General features: G+C 43.7%; 1 protein-coding gene across 3 annotated transcripts in view; it reads right to left on the bottom strand.

The window, feature by feature from the left end:
* Nucleotides 1-22,629, bottom strand: part of KIZ (kizuna centrosomal protein) — a 127,510-nt gene that overhangs the window by 980 nt on the left and 103,901 nt on the right. For all 3 annotated transcript variants that reach the window (XM_032859308.1, XM_032859310.1, XM_032859309.1), the window contains 3 exons: nucleotides 15,045-15,149; nucleotides 12,065-12,161; nucleotides 1,556-1,599 (listed from right to left, as the gene is read on the bottom strand). In XM_032859308.1, coding sequence (XP_032715199.1) covers nucleotides 1,556-1,599; nucleotides 12,065-12,161; nucleotides 15,045-15,149 — 246 coding nt within the window. The remainder of the gene's footprint in view (nucleotides 1-1,555; nucleotides 1,600-12,064; nucleotides 12,162-15,044; nucleotides 15,150-22,629) is intronic.

Here is a 22,629-nt window from a genome sequence, read left to right as displayed (position 1 = left end):
CGGACAGGATGTGGGGGGGACAGAGTCTGCTACACTGACCATCTCCATGACCACTGATATCTCTGCTGTACTCACTGCCATTCTGTGAGGACTTCTTACATCCAGTCCCATTTCACCCTTTTCCAACCTTGGAATGCCTCCACCTACTGAGCAAACAGGTGGAGACTGGTCCCATTCGCAGCATTGCAGGGTGCTCAAGCTACTAGTCCCACCCAGGTTGTTGGACCCATGCTCTCGATCACAGGCCACCCAGGAAGGGGGTCTAAGCTGACATGAGCAGAGCAAGCCCAAGCTCCACAGGGGACATGCCATAGTGCTGGCCTGCGAGGTGGGGGAGAGTCTCCCTGTGAGCTGGGGGTTCAAAGCTGAATAAGAACTCAAGGTGCTAAGGAAAAGGGAAGAACCGCATGAGCAAAGGCACAGAGGTATAAGTGTGGTATCCAGGCACACTGCATTTTCCTATGCTTCGCAGAGAATGGGTTTTTTACAAATTCAAGGTCTGTGTCAACCCTACATCAGGCAAATCTATTGGCGCCATTTTTCAACAGCAATTGTTCACTTTGTGTCTCTGTGTCACATTTTGGTAATTTCCTCATTATTTTAAACCTTTCTATTATTATTATACTTCATAGAGGGACCTGTGATCAGTGATTATGACTTGCTGAAGCTCAGATGATGATTAGCATCTTTTAGCAATAAAATTTAATTATATTTTAGCAATAAAATTTAATTATTTTTAAAGTATTTTAAATTAATGCTGATTAACATTTTTGTAGACATAATGCTGTTGTACACTCAAGAAACTATAGTGTAGTGTAAATACAATTTTATAGGCACTGGGAGACCAAAATTTTTATTTGGCTTTATTACAGTGGTCTAGAACCAAATCTGCAATACCTCCAAGGTTTGCCTTATATTTGGAAAAAGCTGGTTGTGACCTGACCCGAAGAGGACAAGACCTTGGAAGGAACACAGCTGGAAAGTAAGGAAGGGCCAGACCACAAAGGGATAAAGTTAGAGACTCTATCCTGCACCTAGTGGGGGGCACTAGCAATTTTTAACTAGGAAGGTAAGAAGGCTGAGTGAAGTTTTAGATGCTGGTGGCCAGGTGGAAGGCATTCAGGACTTGGTGAGGGGCTGGATGTGAGGAAACCAGTTAAGGAGCCCTGTCCTATCATGAGCAGTGGGTACTTGTGGGGCATTAGCTGTGAGGTTGGGGACAGAGGCAAAAAATATTTCACAGGTAGAATATACCAATGTTGGCAATCAGTTGCATGTGGAGGCCGGGATACCCTGCAAATTCATACTTGTGAATGAGAACGCTAAGCCACTGTGGCCCAGTGGCACCCCCATGTGTGGTCAGGTCCCAGCCCTGTCACTGAAGAACTGTGCCTCGAGCAGACCCTCCGATCCCCTTAGAGACTATGCCACCCTGGGGAGGGCTGCGAGGGGCCCCTGTGATCACAGGCACCTTCATAACCCTTACGTGAGGGTTCACGAAACAGATAAAAGGTGCCCAACAACTCTTAGTAAAACACAAAATGAATTCTCTTACCTTTAGACTCTAAAGTGGTAGGTAGTTTCTTTTCTTTTTTGTGCCTGAAAAATAAAGAAATAGCCTCAGTCCTGAAAAAATAGTCCTATCAGACTGATATTTTTTGCAATGAGCACATGAGTGAAGTCCGTGTGAGGCACTGAAAGGCCGGGCATTTTATGCGTGCTCCCCACGTTTTTTGTTTTGTTTTGTTTTGTTTTCAAGATTTTGTTTATTTGTTGGAGACAAACAGATACAGAGAGAAAGAGAGAGAATGAGCAGGGGGAGCGGCAGAGGGAGAAGGAGAAGCAGGCTCCTTGCTGAGCAGGGAGCCTAATGTCGGGCTTGATCCCAGGACCCCATATTCTCCAAGTCTTAAGAGCAAGAAGAAAATGTCAGTACTATGGTGGCCAGAGATATTTGCCATCGTGGGTGGGTCGCTGTTGTGACAGCATCATAGGGTCCCTGAGTGTGTTCCCTGCTGGTTCTGCAGAGACCGGGTCAGACTGCTCCTGTGGGCACTGCTTGTAGCACTGGACAAGGAGCCCACAGGCAGTGAGGCAGAGCACTGACTTCCTGTTGACAGCCCTCTCAAAAACAAGAACGGGCAAAGTTTTGGTACTTTGATGCAAGCCAGAAGTAAAATACTTGAGAAATATAAGTATTCTGGACACCAGTGTGTAGGCTTCTAGGTATCCCACGCACAAAATGTTAGCGTCTATGGCATCTAATACTGAGTAATGTGCTCCTGCCAAGGTATTTACTGGCATTCAGATTTATAGACTGTTTCATTAAAACAAATTCCGTCCAGGCTTTTAGATGAGTAGAATGAAGAAAAGACAGACCCCAATGTGCATGGTCCCTGCTCAGGGTTAAGACCCCAGTTCTCCTGATATAGGAAACCTTGTAAACTCACCTTCTCCCTCTCTATGGTTAACCTATGCTTAAAAACCTGCTGTTTGCCAGAGCTGCCATAATTTATAGATTTGGTTTGTTTTTTTTCGGTAGAATAAGCTCCACTCAGGTATAATTTTTCTAGGTTCAGTATCTGCCATCACTCCCTTTAAACTTGGTGTCTGTTCCATGATCTGCCATGACCTCAGCTGCCTGCAACTATTTCCCTACACAGAGGGGCCAGCTCTGTGGCCATGAAAGAGGGCCTGGCACTCACCAGCAGTCACAGAGGTGGCAGGGAAGGTGGCCACCATCCATATGGGTCCATCTGACATGAAGTACTAGCCCCCTCCCCACCCCCAACACACACACACACACACACACACACACACACACACACACACACTAAATGCAACTACTGGGTTGGGTGTTGTCTACTGTTTACCTACTTCCCATTTCATATGGACACTGGTCCAGATGGGGGGTCAGAGGTGGATTTGACAATGCTGGTGGGGTACAGAGAGGCTAATTTTCCAGGTGTAGTCCAAGTAATGAGAGCTGCAGGGGAAGAGGGCAAGAGTGCCAAGGGCTGGGAGAACTTGGAGCACAGGGTAGGTGATGGGTGCCTGCAGGGCACCTCCTGGATCCTGCTTTGAAAGCTGGAGTGGACCTCACAGGCCGTGATGGAGGAGGAGGATGTGGTAGGGTGTGGTAGTGGGGAGCCCTTGGAAAGAACAAGGGCACTATGGCCCCCACCACTTCTCGGTGCTCCAGAAGTGTGGCCAGTGCTCATGTGCTAGCTCTACTTGGATGCTTCCAAAGTGCCTTGTGGTCAACATGCCCATCCATTACCAAATTCACGATCTCGCCAGTGTGGTTCACTTCCCCTGCTAGGCCAGGCCCCTCCTGTCTCAGCCAACAGCACCTGGACCCTCTCCCTCCCCAACCCTTTCCACTCCTCTGCCCTCCTGCACCCAATCAGCCCCTAGGTCCTGCCAATAGGCCTCCCAGTACTTTGTGAAATCCTTGCTCTTCCCTTTGCACTGCTGCTACCCAGCCAACTACACCAGCATCTTTGCCTACACTTTGTAACCACCCCTAGAAGGTGATGCCACAAACACTGCATCCCCTACAGTCCATTTTCCACTCGGAAGCAAGAGTGAACTCGTCAGAGGCACCTGGGTGGCTCAGTGGGTTAAGCCTCTGCCTTCAGCTCGGGTCATGGTCTCTGGGTCTTGGGATGGAGACCCGCATCGGGCTCTCTGCTCAGCAGTGAGCCTGCTTCCCCCACTCTCTCTGCCTGCCTCTCTGCCTACTTGTGATCTCTCTCTCTCTGTCAAATAAATAAATAAAATACTTAAAAAAAAAAAAGAGTGAACTCATCAAAACACAAACCTGATCACTCTACTTCCTCGCTAAAGACCCTTGATGCCTTCCTGTTGTTTTTTGGCAAAAGCCCTAAATCCTGAACAGTACCTCCAAGGCTGATCCCCAGACTTCTGATCCTTCTGCTACAACCTCCCCATTGCTCCTCTCCTGCACCATCACACGATAGTAGTCCTCATCCAAGTTGCCATTTCACAAGCATCTGTGTAACTAACACATGTGTGATCACGCCCCCTCCAGAGTATGAGCTCTGTGAGGGCACAGACCCTACCTGTTTTGGCTCAGGGTAACCCAGTGCTTTGCACTTAGTGGGTGCTAGGGGATTATGTATGGAATGAAAAGAGGAACCTCACTAAGAGCAGGGCCCTGCTTAAAGACACCTGACCAAAATGTGCTGACACAGTATTTGATTTGCAGGTTTCTGCTTATGGGATTTCAGAATCAGGTTTAAGTTTCTTATTGGAAATGTGAAAGAAATATGTTGCAGAACTAAACACGTGTGGTTCACCTACTGAGAAAGGTGGAAAATGCTTCTAGGTGTTTCCTACTCCATCCCCACATCTTTGGGGAAATTATTTTTCCCTGTAGGAAGCCATCTCTACATGCCAGAAAGTGTGTGACACCCCAAAGTTGATCTGAATTGCACAATTCTTGAGGTCAACACTTCTTTTGGAGCTATACCTAACATGTAAAGCTCAGATGAGGCCCATTGGCATGGTGGGAGAACATTCCCTGGAACTAGATATAGCCAATTTGTCTAGCTACTACAGCAAATTAGAGACAAAACATTTTCAGTTTGGAAAGCAGAAGAAATGGAAGAGTTAGTCTTACAGGCCATGAGATAGGGTCACCATAGCCTGTCACACATGCTTGGAATCGGACTGCTTCATCTTCCCTGAGAGAATGCAAGTAACATTTCCATCTTATAATGCCCAGGTTAGCAGAGGTTTGCTATAATGAGCCAGAGAGGAAATGCCTTGGGCGTTGTGGGCCGTCTGGTCTTAGTCACAACTGCTCGTTTCTGTGGTTGTGGAATGACAACAGTTGTGAACAATGTGTAAACTGGTAGACACGGCTGTTACAATTCAACCTCTATAGGCAGGCACTACAATTTGAATTTCCCAGGACTTTTAGGTGCCATGCAACATTATTCTTCTTTGGATTCCTCCCAACCATTTAAAAATATAAAAACCACTCTTAGCTTGCTGGCTGTACAGGACCAGGCGGTGGCCAGGCCCGGACTTTGCCTTGGGGCCACAGTGCACCAAGCCTGTTGCACGGGTGACGTGTGCCATACTTGCAGCCCATCAAAGGGCCTGCCTTTCCCCTGCAGTTTTCATGGTAACTCCTGGGATCCAAGACAGCAGACTTGACTATTTCCCATGGTTAGACTTTAGACTTTACTTTTAAATGCTGCAGATTTTCCCAGTAGGTTTGGCAATTTCTCCCCTTAGCGGTACAGTAAACACCATATACCCATGAAGGGGATGCTCAATTATTAACCTTCTGCCATATTGGCCTTATCACATAGCTTCCCTCTTTCTATCCAGCAAGCTATCTTATTTGTGATGAATTTCAGTAATTGTTTATCAATTCCCCTGTCGTTGATAAATCAGATTAGGGGAACTCAAGTCAAAGTCACTTTTGTGTTCATCCTTGCTAAACTTGAGACGTTAAGGTTGGCCAGGGTCTTAATAGGTTACAGTCTGAGAGCAGCACCTGGCACTATGTATGCAACCATGGTAATACACAGAGTATTAAAGAAAGAGTTGAAGTTATGGGCGCCAACTGTCCAGTTTATAGCAGTACAAGGCTAACATAGCTAGAAATAGTTACTTAATCAGATTAACACAGTCAACATCAACACAGTTAGATGGCAAGGTCTATTGTAAACATGAAGTTTTGCTTTGTTGAACCAGCAAGTAGAGTAAAAATGAGCTGTGGAAAGCCTATGAGTTTCTAGGAAATCTATTATTAAATTATAGCAGAGCATTTATGGTTTGATTATCAATCCAGCACTTTCACTGTCTAGGTGGTGGGGCCCAGGGAGGCTGAGCGGGATGTGTCTCAAGACACACAGTGCTAGCAGATGGAGGGGACGAGGTGGAGCAGAGCTCCTCCTGGCTCACGGATACTTCCCAAAGGCACGCATTGCAAAGACCTTTCCCCACAGGAACCGGCGAAAAATTGTCACACAGTAGGGTGGGGAGAACCTACGTTGGGACTGGTCCCTATCCCAGTGTTGGACTGCTGATGGGAGACAGTGCCAGCTCTGGGGCCAGAGAGCCTCTGCCCACCCCCCATCCCCAGCCCCCATGCTCAACTCCGCTGCCTGTGTGGCCCTGGGCAAATTCCCTACCTCTCTGAGCATCTGTTTTCTGTACGCAAAATGGGGGTAGTAAGGTCTTTCCTGCGGTGTCCTGGTCAACTTTGAGACAATCACGCTCAACAGCCTGAGAGCAGCAGGTCTCAGGGAGTGGCCCTGCCACACATTTACAGCTTTTGGGTGAACAAGGGCATATGCTTGGTTTAGTGATGTGCAGTCATGGGGTCTAAGTGGAGGTGACAGGTCCTCTGGCACAGTGGCTAAGGAAAGGGAAAGTCTGAGGACAGACTGAAAGGCAACAGGCCCAAGATGCATGAAGTCTCCTCCCTGAGGAGCCTGATGGGTGGGACGGGGAAGAGACCAGGCAACTGCCTCTGCTGGGCCTGGCACGTGCAGATGGGCCAAACCTCTCCTCTGCAATGGGTTGTTCATTCGTTTGCTCACTCGCTCATTCACTCTCTCATAAATCCCATACAGGTGACACTACACATCAGCTCTGTGCTAGGGCTGCAGCCACAAGCAAGACACATTTCACCTCTGCCTGGGCCTCTCATGCTTCAGTGGGGAGACAGACAGCAAAATAAGAACTGTGACATCAGCCAAAAAAGGCATCTTCAGGGTGGGCCAAGAATTGATGGCAGCAGAATTAGGGGGCAACAGCCAAGCCCCCAACATGTGCCAAGAGCCCACAAGCCCTTGTCAAGTTCAGGGCCAGGAGCCAGACATCCTTTCCCCAACAGACAGGATGGCAGTCAGGTAAGGAACCCAGGAAGCCACTCAAAATGTGTACACCCAGTGTGCTTCCTGGAAGCCAAATGTAGAGTGTGTGAGCAGAGTGTACACAAAGTTGACTGCAAGAGTCTCCCTTGGGAAACGTGCATGTGCACATGGCCTTTCCTCTTCCACATGCTTGTGCAGAGACCTCTATGGAACGCTCCCTGTGGTAGGGTACATGATGCCGCCCAGAGGTGAGAACATCTAAGACAAATGCCCGAGTGAACAGTAGAGCTATATACAGATGTTCACTCACTCAGCAAGTTCTATGGTTTTTGAGCACTGGTGGCCAAGAAAAGCCCCCCAGGCCCCAGTGAGGAGCTCACAGTGGGGGCAAGGAACCTGCAAATGGCTACCACCCCTATGTTACAGATGATGCTAGAACTAGCCATGGCGCCACACCAGGGACATATTGTATGACCAGATCCTCTGCTTAGAAAACTTTTAGAAGGTTAATAGTTAAACCTTGACAGTCTACTGGGCATTGGCCAGGTGAAAGAGTGAGGCAGAAACATTCCAGCAAAAGAGCAAGACTAGAAGCTGGCACATATGACCCAGCAGGTTGTATGAGGACATGACATGAGGCTGTCCAGTGGGCAAAGGGCGTGTGGGAACAGGCTGGGAGGCACTGCAATGATGGGACACGTGGTACTTGATTGGGGCCATGGGAAGAGGAATCTGGAAAACAGTCAGTCCTGGGGGATATCCCAATATTAGTAACACAATGACTTTCAACCTCATGGTCAATACCATTGTTTTAAAGGAAAAATGTGTCCACAGCCTGTTAACAAACTACCCAAGTTACTGTGACTTTGAGGTCATGTCAGCAGAGTCTGGCAATGAGACTCTTAGGATGGATCCTGCTGAGGGCAGGGTGTATGGTCGTGGGGACAATTGGGAGGGTCTCCTACTGGGAAGTGCCCTTATGGTTCTAGGCTCTTACTTTAAGACTGAAAATAACTAGTAAGAAGATGTGACCTATAGGGGTGCCTGGGTGGTTCAGTGGGTTAAAGCCTCTGCCTTCGGCTCAGGTCATGATCCCAGGGTTCTGGGGGAAAAAAAATCTCTGCTCAGCAGGGAGCCTGCTTTCCCCCCTCTCTCTCTGCCTGCATCTCTGCCTACTTGTGATCTCTGTCAAATAAGAAAATAGAATCTTAAAAAAAAAAAAAAGATTTTTAAAAAAAGGTGTGATCTATAGACTGAATTCAAATTTTAATGATTTGACTGCTAGCTAGAATTGGTATTAAAATGTCTCAAGCTGCATCTTCGGCTAGAATTTTTCTTAGAAGAGACATATACTTCTGAAAAATAGAAGGCATGAAATAATTCAGAAAGAAAAAAACCCCACAGGTATGCCAACAAATCTTTGTAAATAGTAATTTCAAGTTTTAAGAGCAGATGGAAAGCAGACACAGTTTTAATTTGACAAAGTCCGAGCGCCCCCTGATGGTTATCCAGGGACCCTGCAGCAGATGCCTTTTTTTTTTTCTTTCTTTCTTTCTTTCTTTCTTTCTCTTTCTTTCTTTCTTTCTTTCTCTCTCTCTCTCTCTCTCTCTCTCTCTCTTTCTTTCTTTCTCTTTCTTTCCTTCCTTCCTTCCTTCCTTCCTTCCTTCCTTTCTTTCTTTCTTTCTTTCTTTCTTTCAGTAAAGCTGCCTGGGGGTCAACTTTTTTTTTTTTTTGGTAAAGCTGCCTGGGGGTCAACTTGTTAACTCCTTCCCTTCAGCTAGTCAAGCAAGGGACTGCTCTTCCATGCTCTGTGTAGAAAAAATAAAGTATGTGGGTTTGTGAGGAGAAACATGCAGGATATTTAGGCAGCTGCTTACTCAATAGCATTTAAGGAGAATGTAGATTTGTTTAGCCAGAGACGGGGAATGGGGACTTTAATAGGAGAGCCTAAAGGACTTCCAGAAAAACTGCATTTTTATTTCACTGGTACCGATTCCTTGTGATCTTTGTATTAGCCCAAGGGAAAATGGCACTGTGACCAGGCAAGAAGAGAGATCCCAGGGTCCCCACCAGAGCATCAGCTGCAACCTGGCGCCCTCCACTGGCCACGTGTGTGGCTGCAGGGTGGGCACAGAATGCCACCCACAGTGGCCCTGCCAGGGTGCTGCGCCTGGGTGACTTCTGCTACCTTTCCCCCAGGCAATTATGTTGCAAGCACACATCCTTTTCTTCCCGTAAAATGTTATCTCGATCTGGCCAGTAAACTGAAGTTATACACGGCAGGCTGTTAAAATATACTCTCCATTGAATAAATGGATCCCGGAGTGTGAAAACTGCTTCCTGGGGGAAGGTAAAGCGAGACAATGTTTGCAGAGGAGAGGAAGCTCTGGCATGCACCCCTGAACAAAAGGAAACAAGTGGTCTTTACTCAGAGAACGGCTTCCTATTAGGACTCACTCCTTCGTACATTATGCCTTTCATCCCCACTCAACCACAAAATGATTTTGCTGAAGCAAATACAATGGTAGAAAAAGATTTACACTGAAAGAATCTTTAATAATAAACTGTTGCCGATCTGCCTACTTGCCCGTGATTTATAATACAATAAACATTGGATTCTATTACGGCTCATGCACTGAAGCTGCTGCTCTGAAAAACGGAATATGAAAGCACCCAGATCCCACCACCATCACAATGAAATGAGCATGTATAAATGTGCTAAGAGTATCTCTTTGCATCTTTTATAGCTTGTGTGTATTAATCTGTAACGCTTATTAAGAAAGTCATTGCTATGCAAAGCAGCACCCAATCCCTTTCTCTGGCTTTTCAACAGAGTGCACTGTTTAGCCAATAGGACGGACCCTCTGGCCCTCATTCTGCATTCATCACAGGCAACATTTGCACAATGTATCTCTCAAAGGCGGCTGAAAAGAAGGCCTTAATACTCATGTAAACAACTGCAAACCAATTACTTAATGAATCAGGCCCACACATAATGAGGTGCAGACAAAGAGCTATAAATGCATTTTTGCACCCAAGCCGCCGCTTTAAAGTAAAATCCCTCAGCTGTAGTTTGGGCTTAACTAGCACATCATAATTATTGTCTCTAGGACATCAGAGGAAGCCATTTTTTTTTTTTTTTTAAGGTCCAGCAGGGTCTTTTTTTTTTTTTTTTTTTTGAGGTTGCTCATCAGCTCACTGACAAAATAGAGCAAAGAAGAATTTTTAAAAGTGCTACAGCAGCACCGCACTGTTATGTTTATTCTCAAGTACTGGGTTTCGAGACCACTTGTAAAAGCAATAAAGCACGAGGAGTGACTGCAGTAAGTGGGATCCTTAAATGTAAGCCTCTAAGAAATTTCAGTGAATCCAGGCACAAACCACAAACCTAGAGCTCTCCAAAGCCCAGGGTGCTGTACTAACACCACGAAACCCAGCATAGCAACCACACCATGACAAACAGCACACCGAACCCACACACTCAACATCCAGACCTTTTCATTACTGGATTATTATCAAGGGTCTAGAACCAAAGATTCCTTGAAGACATTTTCCCCCCCTTCTTAAAGGGGGGTGATAAGATGATTTATAATTTATTTAGAAAAATAATTTCATGTAGGAACGATACGCCCTTGCTTCAGAATGAAGGGGGAAGAAAGTGTAAATTTACTTTAGTGACATACAGACACAAGACTGAGGTAATGTTCTTGGGGCCCAGCTGCTTTCTAAATGTATTTTAAAACTGCCTCAGGTGTGTATACCTATAAAGACAAGTTAAAGAAGAATTGAGCTTTTTTGTGCCCTTAAGATACAAAAGAGCACTTCTAACAAACTTTTTTTTTAATTTCTTTTCAGCGTAACAGAATTCATTGTTTTCGCACCACACCCAGTGCTCCATGCAATGCGTGCCACGTCTAACAATCTTTAAGAATTATAGGATACGTTATTGAGCCAAATGGTAATAGGATGCCCTGAAACTACCTGTAGGACTCACTACCTTTAACATTTCCTTAAGAAGACCCAGAATTGAATTTACAGTATAACCCAAAAAATATAACACTTTAGCACTCTTCCTGTTCCATGATTCATTTCCTCCCACTTCCTTCAAAAACAAGGATGAAAACCCAGGTATTACAGATGCTAATTTCTGAGAACTACATGAGCGACTTTCTAAAATTGAACTTGTCAGGTTTCTAAATGAACAATCTAATTTTAGAAAATCAATGTCATTTCAAGATATTCTGAGTCCTAAAAAATCACAATTTTTTTGTTTTTACAATGTTTTTCAAAATAAAAGTGAAAGCATTTTTAAAAATACTAGATTTCTAGATCAAATCACTTTATCTTATGGGACACCATATATGACATTAGATATGTGAAGTTTCTGTTTTAAAATTTCATCAGGGTAAGAAGTTAATTAAAAAGTAACACAATCATCTAAAGGTCATTGCTTAAATCAGAACTGTTATCACAAAAGGAAATTTGTGCAGTTTTAAGCAACATGCAGCCCAAAGCCAAAAACGGTATCTCCTCAGACAACTGCTTCTGTCCCCACTGATAAATTCTTTTTAACCCAACGCTACTGCATGGTTAGTATTTCATGTTGGAGACAAATCCAGCACACAACTCACCAACTCACGTATTGTTGCCCGGAAAACTTACGAGAAGGGCTACATTTTCCACAGATGTGAAAGTATAAATTTTGTTCTTTATGGACAATAAGCAGGGAAGTTGCAGGAAAGGAAAGGGTAACCCAGGCCAAAGGCTTGGTGAAAAAGAGAAATACGAAAACAAATCCCAGGCAATTGCCAGTATATATGTCAGCCGCCTCAGGAAGAAGAAACAGGCCACTTTATTTCTTTTAAGGCCTGATGTTTTCTCTCTGCCCTTTTCCGACACCCTTCATTGTGTGGTCTCTAAGCAGCCCTACTGCGAGCAGCTGTAGACGCTAATTTGTGGTTCACTGAGGTGTCAATTGAGTCTTAAACCAACGAAACAACAGCTGCAAAACAATGCTTGGCTCTGGTGCAAATATTTTCAAAGGTAGACTGAAGTTTCTGCTGTTATTTCAGATCAACAAAACCCCAAACCGTAACCTTCCCTCGAGTCACACAACAAAATAATATGCAGCCAGAGTTTCATTCATTTCGGAGTGACATTTCTCATCTTGTCGACGCTGTTCAGAAAGGCTTTCACGACTTTACCTTGACAAAGGACTTCCTTTGCTTGATGAAAAACTAGCCTCCGACACGATTTTGTTAGTTGTCTTTGTCTTGAATGTCCCACTGCCAATGTTCAAACCTGTGATAAGCACAAATGTGGAGAGTGAGCGCCGGTCGCCACACAGCGAAGAAACGCACTGAATGGAGCAGCAGCCGCACAATAACTTTGGTGAAACAAACGTTGACGGGGAAGATGCTGTTCAAGCCACAGAAGGCAAGGGAGCTTCTGAGGCAAGGAACATGTTGGCAGCATACTGAAAGGAAGTGTGTGTGTGGGGGGGGATGTTTCTGGGACAAACAGAAGCCACAAAAAGTAAAAATCACTCAAAGAGCTCTATTTTAAATGACCAAGACACACAAGTACATACATGGATCTCTTCCCTGGCACTAAGCACTGATAATCCACCTTGTTGTAACATGTGGACATGGGCAGTGAGAGATCACCAAAACGATGGGTGCTGGGAACCAGGTCTCAGAAATCACTGACGCCCCAGGGTGACAGTTACCCCTCTGTCAAATCCTCTTTTCCCATCTTGTGGAGAAGAATGAACCTCCATTGAAAGCCATCAAGGCCACTCTTTACCCAGCGTGAAAAGGTTGATGGGAAGATGCACAATCTACCTCTTCCCTGGAGAGGGGGAATCAGACCGTCCCCACAGGGGGAGCCAGACCGTCCCCACCCCCACCTCCTGGGTGCCTTGGAGGTGTCGGCTACCAGTCTCATTCTGAACTGGTGGTCACTGGTATCATGATGGAGAGTGCACAGGCATCGCTGGGAGACGCATCGGCCGAGCTTCTGACCTGTAACTTGCTTGCCTCACAGAACCTCCATAGCCAAGTGATGTGCTTAACAAGGTGTCCCCATTTGTCCGAAGAGAGTCCCCACATGCTTAAAAAGACGAGGTCTTTTCAGACATGAGAACAAAGGCACAAGGTTTAAGTGGCTTGCCTTAGTGACAGGTCCAGAGAGAGAGACTAAGACATCTGACACAAAAAATAACTGAAATCTGCACTTCTTCCACACTTAGAGTTCAGGGTTCACACCCCTCCTACTACCTGTAACAAACTTGTGAAGTCTAACAGGGATGCATGGCTTCCATTTCCCTCTGCCCTCCCAGCCCACTTCCTGCTTTTCTTTGGAGCTCAGAGAAGTTCCTGGGATCAGAGTGGGTGTGAATGTGAAAAAGTAATCATAACCAAAGATAAAGCAAATGCCTGAAGCAGCATCTAACTACAACGAAAGCCAGGACCATAAGAAACACTTCTGTGATACCAGTGCTAGAAAATCTGGACACTTGCAAAGCACACAGCATCATTTTGAGGGTAGGGCAAGGAAACTGAATGTAGGGGTGACTAATGATACAACCTATCACTTCACTTACGAATAGGTTAATCAATGGATATATTAGTTATTACTATATAAATAGTACCAAGCCATTTGATATACATGCTATAATTTATGTCAAATTTACTTATCCTTTGAACCTGCCCAATGAACTATAGCAACTATACTTACCACAAACAGATTTGTGGAGTCATCTTCCAAACGTGTTGTTTGCTGATGGCCTGTACTGCTCTGAGAGAGGCCTCACTCTCTTGAGGCCCCATTTGTAACATGAAGAGTTAGAGGAATACTTTCTAAGATCCCTCTGGCCTCTAATTCTGTGATTCAAATGTGAAGAAGGTGATGAAAAACCCAGTTGAGGGTTCACAAGTGTTGTATCTTTCCAAAGTGCTGAAGACCTCCACCAGGGCAGGGGTCCTGCTTTCTACAGCAACAGACAGCATGGTCTCATGTTTGTGGAGATGAGGTCACCACCACCAATGCTCTTCGAGGACTTTTCTCTAACAGGTGCTGTGCTGGGTATTTAACCTGCAGTGACTCACTGCATCCTCAAAACAACCAAAATAACTGAACTTTGCAGCAACTGATTCTAACACTAATATTATCTAGGAAATAGCTCCCCAAAGACAGACAGTGAAGTCTGAACCACTGTAAGTACATCCCTCCAAAAAAAACGGTCTGTCTCATGAGACGATTGGGAAACCCGGATGTGGATTGGGAATTACGTGATTTAAAAAAAAAAAAATCATTATTCTGGTAGGTGAAATTAAGACATGATTGTTTATATAAAAATAAGAAAGTCATTAAAACATACTTTAATGCATTTACTTTCTCAAAGGGAGCTGAGGTGACTCATACTAAAAAAAAAAAAAAGGTGTAATAAGAAAAAAGCCACTAAGAACAATAAAAATACAATAACAGAATGTATGAAAACAAAGAAAATTACAGTTCCAACAAGGGGTGCCTGGGTGGCTCAGTGGGTTAAAGCCTCTGCCTTCAGCTCAGGTCACGATCTCAGGGTCCTGGGATGGAGCCCCGCATCAGGCTCTCTGATCAGCAGGGAGTCTGCTTTCCTTCCTCTGTCTCTGCCTGCCTCTCTGCCTACTTGTGATCTCTCTGTCTACCAAATAAATAAATAAAATCTTTAAAAAAAAATCCTATGTTGAAGGAACTATATTTAAGCTTAAAATTTAGTTTTACTGTGATTTAGAGTATTTTCATTTAAAGAGCTCCAAGTCCTCCAACATTCTGGGGAGGGAAGGTGGCCCGGCATGATGTTCCCATTGATGATTAAGAAACTGGGAAATGTAGGCAAGGGAAGGAATTTGGGGTATATCCAGTGGAGTTACTATCACGACATCCCAGGTAGAATCTGAGGGTATTTTTAGCTCTTTGTTGCCATGCTAGGAGCCAGCACATATCTAGGAGGGGAGACTTCTTAACTGTTATTCATTAAGAACTGAAAAAGTACTGGTTTAGTCTGACCTGGTGACAACTTGTTACAGAGCAATCCCCAGAAACCTTCCAAGGATGACTGCCCTTGCCTGAACATAGCACCGGCTGCCAGCCCAGGTCCCCCCGGACACTGGCTTCAGGTGCTGAGTATGCCCTGCTTACCTGATAGCTGTAACACAGAAACATCTGCCTTTTGGAATCTGTCTTCAGTGTGATTTATATTATCCTGCAGGGTAGACCGCTTCAGCAACTGGTAGGCTTTTGTTTCTACAGATTTAAAAAAAGACACAGATAAGTGGATATCCACATGCGAAATAATGAATTTGGACCCCTGCCTTACACCACACAAAAATCAATTCGAAATGGATTACAGATTAAACACAAGACCTAAGACTATTAAATCCCTGGAAGAAAACATAGCAGAAAAGTTTCAGGACATTGGACTTGGCAATGACTTCTTGGATGATACCATGGTGAAACCGAGTTGACAAAATTAAAAATGGACAAATGGAACTCTAACAAACTTATAAACTCTTGCATGTCAAAGAAAAAAAATGAACACAGTGAAAAGGCAGCCTACAGAATGGGAGACAATGATTGAAATAACATATCTGATTAGAGGTTAATATCCAGAATATATAAGGAACTCCAACAACTTGATACCACCCAGTGAAAAGGTGGGGAAAGAAGCTGAACAGACGTTTCTCCAAAGAAGACATACAAATGGCCAATAAACACAAGAAAAGATGCTCAAAATCACAATCATTAGGGAAATGGAAATGAAAAACACAATGAGATAATCACATCCGACCCATCAGGATGGCTACTATCAAAAGAATGGAAAATAACAAGCATTATCAAGGATGCAAAAAAGTTAGAACCCTGTGCACTACTGGCGGACGTGGTTTTGAGAAGGTGCCACCATTCTGGAAAATACGTCGAGGTTTCCCAACAAGTTACAAATAGAACTGCCACATGATCCAGCAATCCTACTTCTGAGTATATATTCAAAAGAACTGAAAGCAGGGTCTTGAAGAGATATTGGCACACCTGTGTTGACTGCAGCCAAGAAACAGAAGGCACCCAAATGTCCATCAAGAGATGATAAGCAAAATGCAGCATAGACATACAACTGAATATTAAGAGCCTTTAAAAAGAAGGAAATCCCAACACATGCTACAATACAGATGAACTTTGAGGGCACGATGCTAAGTAAAATAAGCAGTCTGAAAAGAACAAATACTGTATGATTCTGGACATATGACATTCTGGACACTGACTATTGAAAGTAGTCAAAATGATAGAAACAGAAAGTGGAAAGGTGGTCACTAGGACAGAGGAGAAGGGGAAGGGGAAATCAGTATTTGGTGGGTATAGCAGTTCAGTTCTATAAGATGACAAAGTTTCAGGCAGTCGCACAACAATGTGACTGTATTGAATACTACTGAATTGTACCCTTAACTTGGTTAAGATGGTAAATTTAATGTTATGTATTTTTTTTTTATCATGGTTAAATAAAAAAAGTAGAGTGACCAGACATCCCAATTTGTCCATGACAATTCAGGTTTATGCCTATTGTCCCAGTATGACTATGAATTGAATCCCCTTCTGGGATAGTGACTTAGCTGGTCATCCAGACCAAATGTAGAGTGTTGGTAAAGTCTAGATACTGACTGAAGAAAAAAAAAACCTGTAAAAAACATTAGAACACTGATTGGATAGTTGATGATACTGATAAATTATTATTAATTGTTTTAGTTGTGGGAAAAAAAGACATAAATACAAAATATTCTTTCTAAAAAAGATTTTATTTATTTGAGAAAGAGTAAGCGAAAGTGTGAGAGCGTGGGGTGAGGGGCAAGGGCCGGAGGGAGAAGCAGACTCCTCACTGACCAGGAAGCCTGATATGGGGCTCAATCCTGGGACTCTGGGATCATGACATGATCCAAAGGCAGACACTTAACCAACTGAGCTACCCAGACACCCCAATACAGAATATTCTACTACCCAGAGAGAAGTTTCTTAAATTCTTCCTATGACGTTAACACTGTTCAAATGCATGCAAATTATTTTTTGAACTGTCACCTTTTTAGAAATTCTGAAAACAAACAAAAAACAATTTAGTTGAACCCAGGTTTCAAGATTCAAAGACCTGTTGTAGGAGTTTATCTGAAGTGGCCAAATTCCAGTCATTATTTTGAGTGAAGCTGTGGTTAAGGCTCCACATCCTAGTAAAATGGTTTCTCTCTTCTCTGGGCCTTGCAGAAGTCACTAGAGGAACACATTCAAGAGTCCAGCACTGATTGCCTTGGTCTCCCGGGCCCTCTGGGGCACTCCTGGCTTTAGAGGGCGACGAGGGCCGGGGAAAGGCTGGGTGAGGGCAGGAGGGTCAGGAAGACCAGCAGCCACAGGATGTGTGAAGAGGCCCGCAGCTGAGAAAATCGAACCAAGGCTTAGGGATGTAGGGATGGAGCAAAGCCAGATGCCCCAGAGGGATCAGCAGCAGCGGGGACCTGGCCCAGGTCCACAGGACAGGAGGCCCTGCAGGGCTTCTAATCATGTCTGCCGCAAGTTACCATGGGAAGACTGTTGGGAACAACGACGAATAAAAGCTACCTAAAGGACGGGAGTGACATAACCTTCCCTATCACCTCACGTCTCCAGGATACCTGAATGAAACCGATAGCACAGACATAACAAAAAAGGATCCACGGCTGTATCTTCAATGCGGCCACAAAAATAAAAGGATTCCTGCTGTCAGCACCAGGGGCTTGCATTCCTGCGTTTGCTGGCTCCATTTAAGAACTTAACCATGAGCCCCTTATTACTGGATTAAAACTACTGTCACACTGAAGAGTAAGAATATAACTTCTCTTGCCCTACTGAGAATCAATCAAGATAAAAATAAGTATTGAAAATGAGCATTATATTTTGGAATGCTAAATGACATATAATTAAAATATGTACAGATCAAGGACTCTTAACTCTGAAAATAATTAACTTCTAAGGCAACATTTTTAAACACTGCTGGATTGTGAAATCAGTCTGGTGCATTGGAACCAGATTTGTGAAAAATTTAACACAGAAAACACCAGATACAGTGCCTGCAGAATGTGTGTGTGTGTGTGTGTGTGTGTGAGAGAGTGTGCATGCGCACATGCACGCATGCATGCATGCTGGCCTGGGACGGAAAGTGTTTCTTGCTGTTGATTAGTCTCATTGTCCTAGGATAGCTCCCATAGGATGGCATCATAATACTCTCCAATTAATCCTAATGTCCATATTATTTCAGAGTTGTAAGGTTATTTGGAGAGAGGTGAGATATTAATAAAATCAAAGACAGAGCCTCTGGATTCTAAGTAGGTAAAACATCACTGTAAAGGAGGGGAAAATGTACTATTTTGTTTTTATTTTATAAAAACTTTCTAGCATTTAGGATCTAAGTCCAGAGCATAATGACCCTCTGCTATTTCTGCATTCAATTACACTTAATTGGTCAAGGAAGAGATAAGCAAAGACAGACATTTAACAATAAAAAAACGCAGAGGCTCCTGCCAGCTGGAGGCTGGGATTGGGGTTCCTCTCCTTTATTATCTTAAGGTAAATCATTTCACTCCAGTGAGCTGGCTCTCCTACTACTTCTCAGAGACCAGGAAGACATGTGCCTTTTATTTTCAGGAGAGGTTTTTTGTGAAAAATGGCAAGCTAGTAGTTGAAAGTAATTTCAGATTTGGGGGGATTAAATGTTCCATCCAAATATTAAACAGTACTGATACTGTTACTGGTCTAAGTCTACCAAGGGAGAAATGTGAAGTGAGTTCACTCTTAGCATTTAACTATTCTGGAAAGATCAGCCATTTCCATGTTCTACATAGTTTCTGTCCTGGTTTCCTTTCCTTCTTTTTTTAAATTGAGGTATAACTGACCTACAACATCATATTAATTTCAAGTATACCACATAATGATTCAGCATTTGCATGCGCTGTGAAATGATCACCACAGTAAGTATAGTTACCATCCATCACCTTAATAGTTACATATTTTTTTTCTTGTGATGAGGACTTTTAGGATTTACCCTTCCTTCCTTCTTAAGGGACTTGGGCTCTGTAACTGGGCTGTAGCCTTTCCCTTCAAGGCTGCTCCAAGTCTGCTTTGAGAGAGAGAGCTCATGTCTCCTGTTCCATTCAACCAGAGCCCAAACCCTTCCCAACCATGGATCCTCACTGGTATATGATCCTTAAACCTTCTATGGGCCTTCTCTAATAAGTCACTGAAGCCCACCTGGACACATTTTATCTGCAGCTGCCCTGACCTGAGTGATGAGGGTTTCGGCAAAATCAAGTTGACGACTGCTGGGCACATCACCTGCCCCATCCCCATGATGATTCCTTCAATGGTTTAATGGCAAAGTGAAGCTTAAAAAAAGGATTAAATGCATTCACTTGGAGGAATAAACACTAATGGAGAACGGACCAGAGTCCCCAAAACAGCTAGAGGAGTTGGAACAGACTGTGCTTTTGGTCATCAGGAGGTCTGTGTTGGGGATCAGGTGCTCAGAGCTGGGAGTCACTCTCCTATGGAATGTCTACACCCTTATTTTAGCCAGTAGAGCTGCAATAAACAACATATGAAGGACTGGGAGCTTGCCCAAAAATGGTTTGGTGAAAAAAAAAAAATAATCAGGAGAGGCTAAAGGCTGCATAGCCTGGATTGAAATAGGGGAAGAAGGGTTCAGGTACACAGATGCTACAAACAGACAGGATAGGGCAGGACTGTAAATGCAGATGCTTACTAGGGCCAAGCAGGTACCACACATAAGGGACTCTGGCATGGTGGGAGTGGTGGGAAGGGGAGCCCTACAGCAGGCTGGAGAGCTCATGTCTCATCCAGAGAGGACAGTTGTTATCTGGTGACAGTCAACTGCTGTCAGGTGTGAAAGAGGGACAGACTTCTGGCCAGAATTCTATCTCTTTTAAAAAATAAAACCCTGTACAGGCCAAACAGAACATACCTGTAACCTTAGAACTTGAAGGTGGTGAGCAAGTTTTTCTGTGTTCACTGTATAAACACAAGAACCCTTAGAGAAAAACTTCAGTCAAGGGATATAAGTTCGAAGTCAGGAAAAGCTTCCTCAGTTGAAAGTTGATTATGGGCGGGGGTGGGGGGTGGGGTGGGGGTGGTGGGGGGACGCTGCAAGAGCTGTGTGATTTTTAAATAGCCATCTGTATCAAAGGGACCAGGCTGCACAGTCTTTGGAGGAAAGGGTGCAGTTTTTGCTAGGGGTCTCCAATAATTCAGATATCCTCCTGGAATGGCTTAGAAGACTAGGATGTCAGCTTTATAAAGCAAAAAGGCAAAGCCACAGGCATGAGGTTTATGGCAACTCAGGCCCAGGCTTTTCCAAAAGGAAGGAAGGATCAGTAAAGAATCAGGCTGTTAAAAGTTGCACTGTGTTGCCCTGAGAATTCATAGTTATTTAATGATTGAACAAAGAAGCAAAAGTAACAATCTAGAGGTTCAAGTTAGTATGCTTACACAAGGTAGGGGCAAAGCTCATGTGGTTCCCAGGGAAAAGACTTCAGGGGCGCCTGGATGGCTCAGTCGGTTGAATATCTGCTTTCTGCTCAGGTCGTGGTCTCAGGGTCCTTGGATGGAGCCCTGATCAGGCTCTCTGCTCAGCAGGGAATCTGCTTCTCCCTCTCCTTTTGCCCCTTTCCCCTGTTCATGTGCTCTTTCTCTTTCAGATAGATGGGTAAAATTAAAAAAAAAAAAAAAAAAAAAAGACTTGAGTTTTCTCAACTGCAAATTAACTGAAGTCTGAAAACTGGAGGCCTGGGTGGCCCCTTAAGGCTTCAATTTCCAGCCTGTGTCTTAGAACTCCAGAGAAATGCTTCCTCCTATTAGTATTGTCAGACTCTCAGAAAATTATTGAGTAGTGCAAATAATTTGATAAAACAAATATTTCTAAAGAATACAACTCTTTTTGAAGAGAATGTTCTGGTGTCCACACAAACAAATACACTTGCTCAAGCGTTCCGTTCTGGATCTCTCAGTTAAGTGTCCATTATATACTCAAATCTACATCAAGATTTCATTAAAAAAGTAGAAAACAGTGGAGTTTAAAACATAAAGTAAGACAAGGGGGTTAAAAATCTATCCCTGGCTACAAAGTCCCTACCAGTGACACAACAATAAATACATCTTTCCCTACTTTGTTACATAAGCTGGCTGAACCGTCATCTGTCTTCCTGAAAAGTGGGTGAGGGATCACTGAGATTGTGTTTTTCTTTTTGATATACACTTTGTGTCTAGAAAATGGAACAGCCAGGGAAAGAAAGAGGAAACATGCTGAATAAAGGGACGGAGGAGAGATGATGTTGGTGAGAAGGGGAGAGAGAAAAAGCCTCAACTTCTTATCTTTCGTTCTCTTTTATATGCAAATGTACACCTGCTAAAATACTTCTAAATCTACAAATAAAGGGAAAAAGAAAATATCTGATGAACAAGTGCTTTTAACAACCCTTTACAAGAGCCAGATAAACGTGGGGTTCACCAGCCTCGAAGGGGTGTCTCCAAGGCAGAGCTTTTGCAGAAATCCCTCATGAAAAAAGGGAAGAGCTGGGCCCGGAAAAGGAATAACAAAGGGGGATGCAAACAATACTATCACTCTGGCTAGGAAAAAACGACCTTGAACCGACAAAGCGCTGGGTATCCTCGAGTACAGGAGGATAATTATGATTCCTCTATGAAGTGTGCAGTAATTTTAAAATGAAATTTGAAAAGTATTTTCTGTCCGCTGAGTTTCCCAGTGCTGTTACCCTTCACATATGTCTATACCCAAGCAATTTTCCCCCCACACTGTGCTAGATGTGTGGCTGATTGTGGCAAACCCATTTTTGCAAAAGAAAATAAAAATTATGGGATGTAGTTCTAAAATTAATTCTAAAGATAAAGACTATCACTTAAAATCCAGAAATCATTTGTCTAATAATCTGCTCAAATGAAAATGAAAGAATATTAGGATATGGGTGGTTCCATGGTCAGAGAATACAGAAAACTCATCTATATTTAGGATTTTTTAAATTAAAGGCTATGAGTGGATGGTAAGGTGAAACACACAGGTTGGATCCAAAATGAGAATCGCTTTTCATGTCCAGATTTTCTGCAATAAACCCCACTCAACCAGTCATCCTGGGCCCGTAAATCTATCACCAAGGAGAGGGTCGATGCATACAGAAGAGACCAAATGCCTAATCTAGAAGAGTCGTCTGAAACTGCTTCAAAAAACAAGTATATACACCACATTCTTAATTTCCATGGAGCAATTCAACAATTACACCTGAAAATAAATGGCAGGATTGTAAACCCCCTTTAACAATATTTCAAAACCAAACTGAAACACTTCTGGGGGTGTTACTTCACATGTAAATTTATAGCCCTAGTGCCTGCCACTTAACACTATTCAGTCCTGGGAGGTGAGTGTTCAACTCTGAAAGTCATGGAAGTTTCAACTTTCCGAAGACGGAGTAATCTGATCAGGAAGCTGTATTTAATAGGCATGCAAAACGGGATTTTTAGCAGCTTTGCATGCAATGATTCATAGGAGAAGAATCAGAAATAAAGACAGTAATACTATCATTATCATCATTTATAGTAGGGCCAAGAATAATCGTTGTATAAGATGACTTGGGTGCTAGAAACGTAAAATATGCAGAAATCCCTCCTTATCCACTGTAGTGGGTTGCCA

Source organism: Lontra canadensis, unplaced genomic scaffold, assembly GCF_010015895.1.
Source record: "Lontra canadensis isolate GAN:19392208 unplaced genomic scaffold, GSC_riverotter_1.0 scaffold16, whole genome shotgun sequence".
Classification (NCBI taxonomy): domain Eukaryota; kingdom Metazoa; phylum Chordata; class Mammalia; order Carnivora; family Mustelidae; genus Lontra; species Lontra canadensis.
The sequence above is the reverse complement of the archived record's forward strand: the minus strand, read 5'-3'. Positions and strand labels throughout refer to the sequence as shown.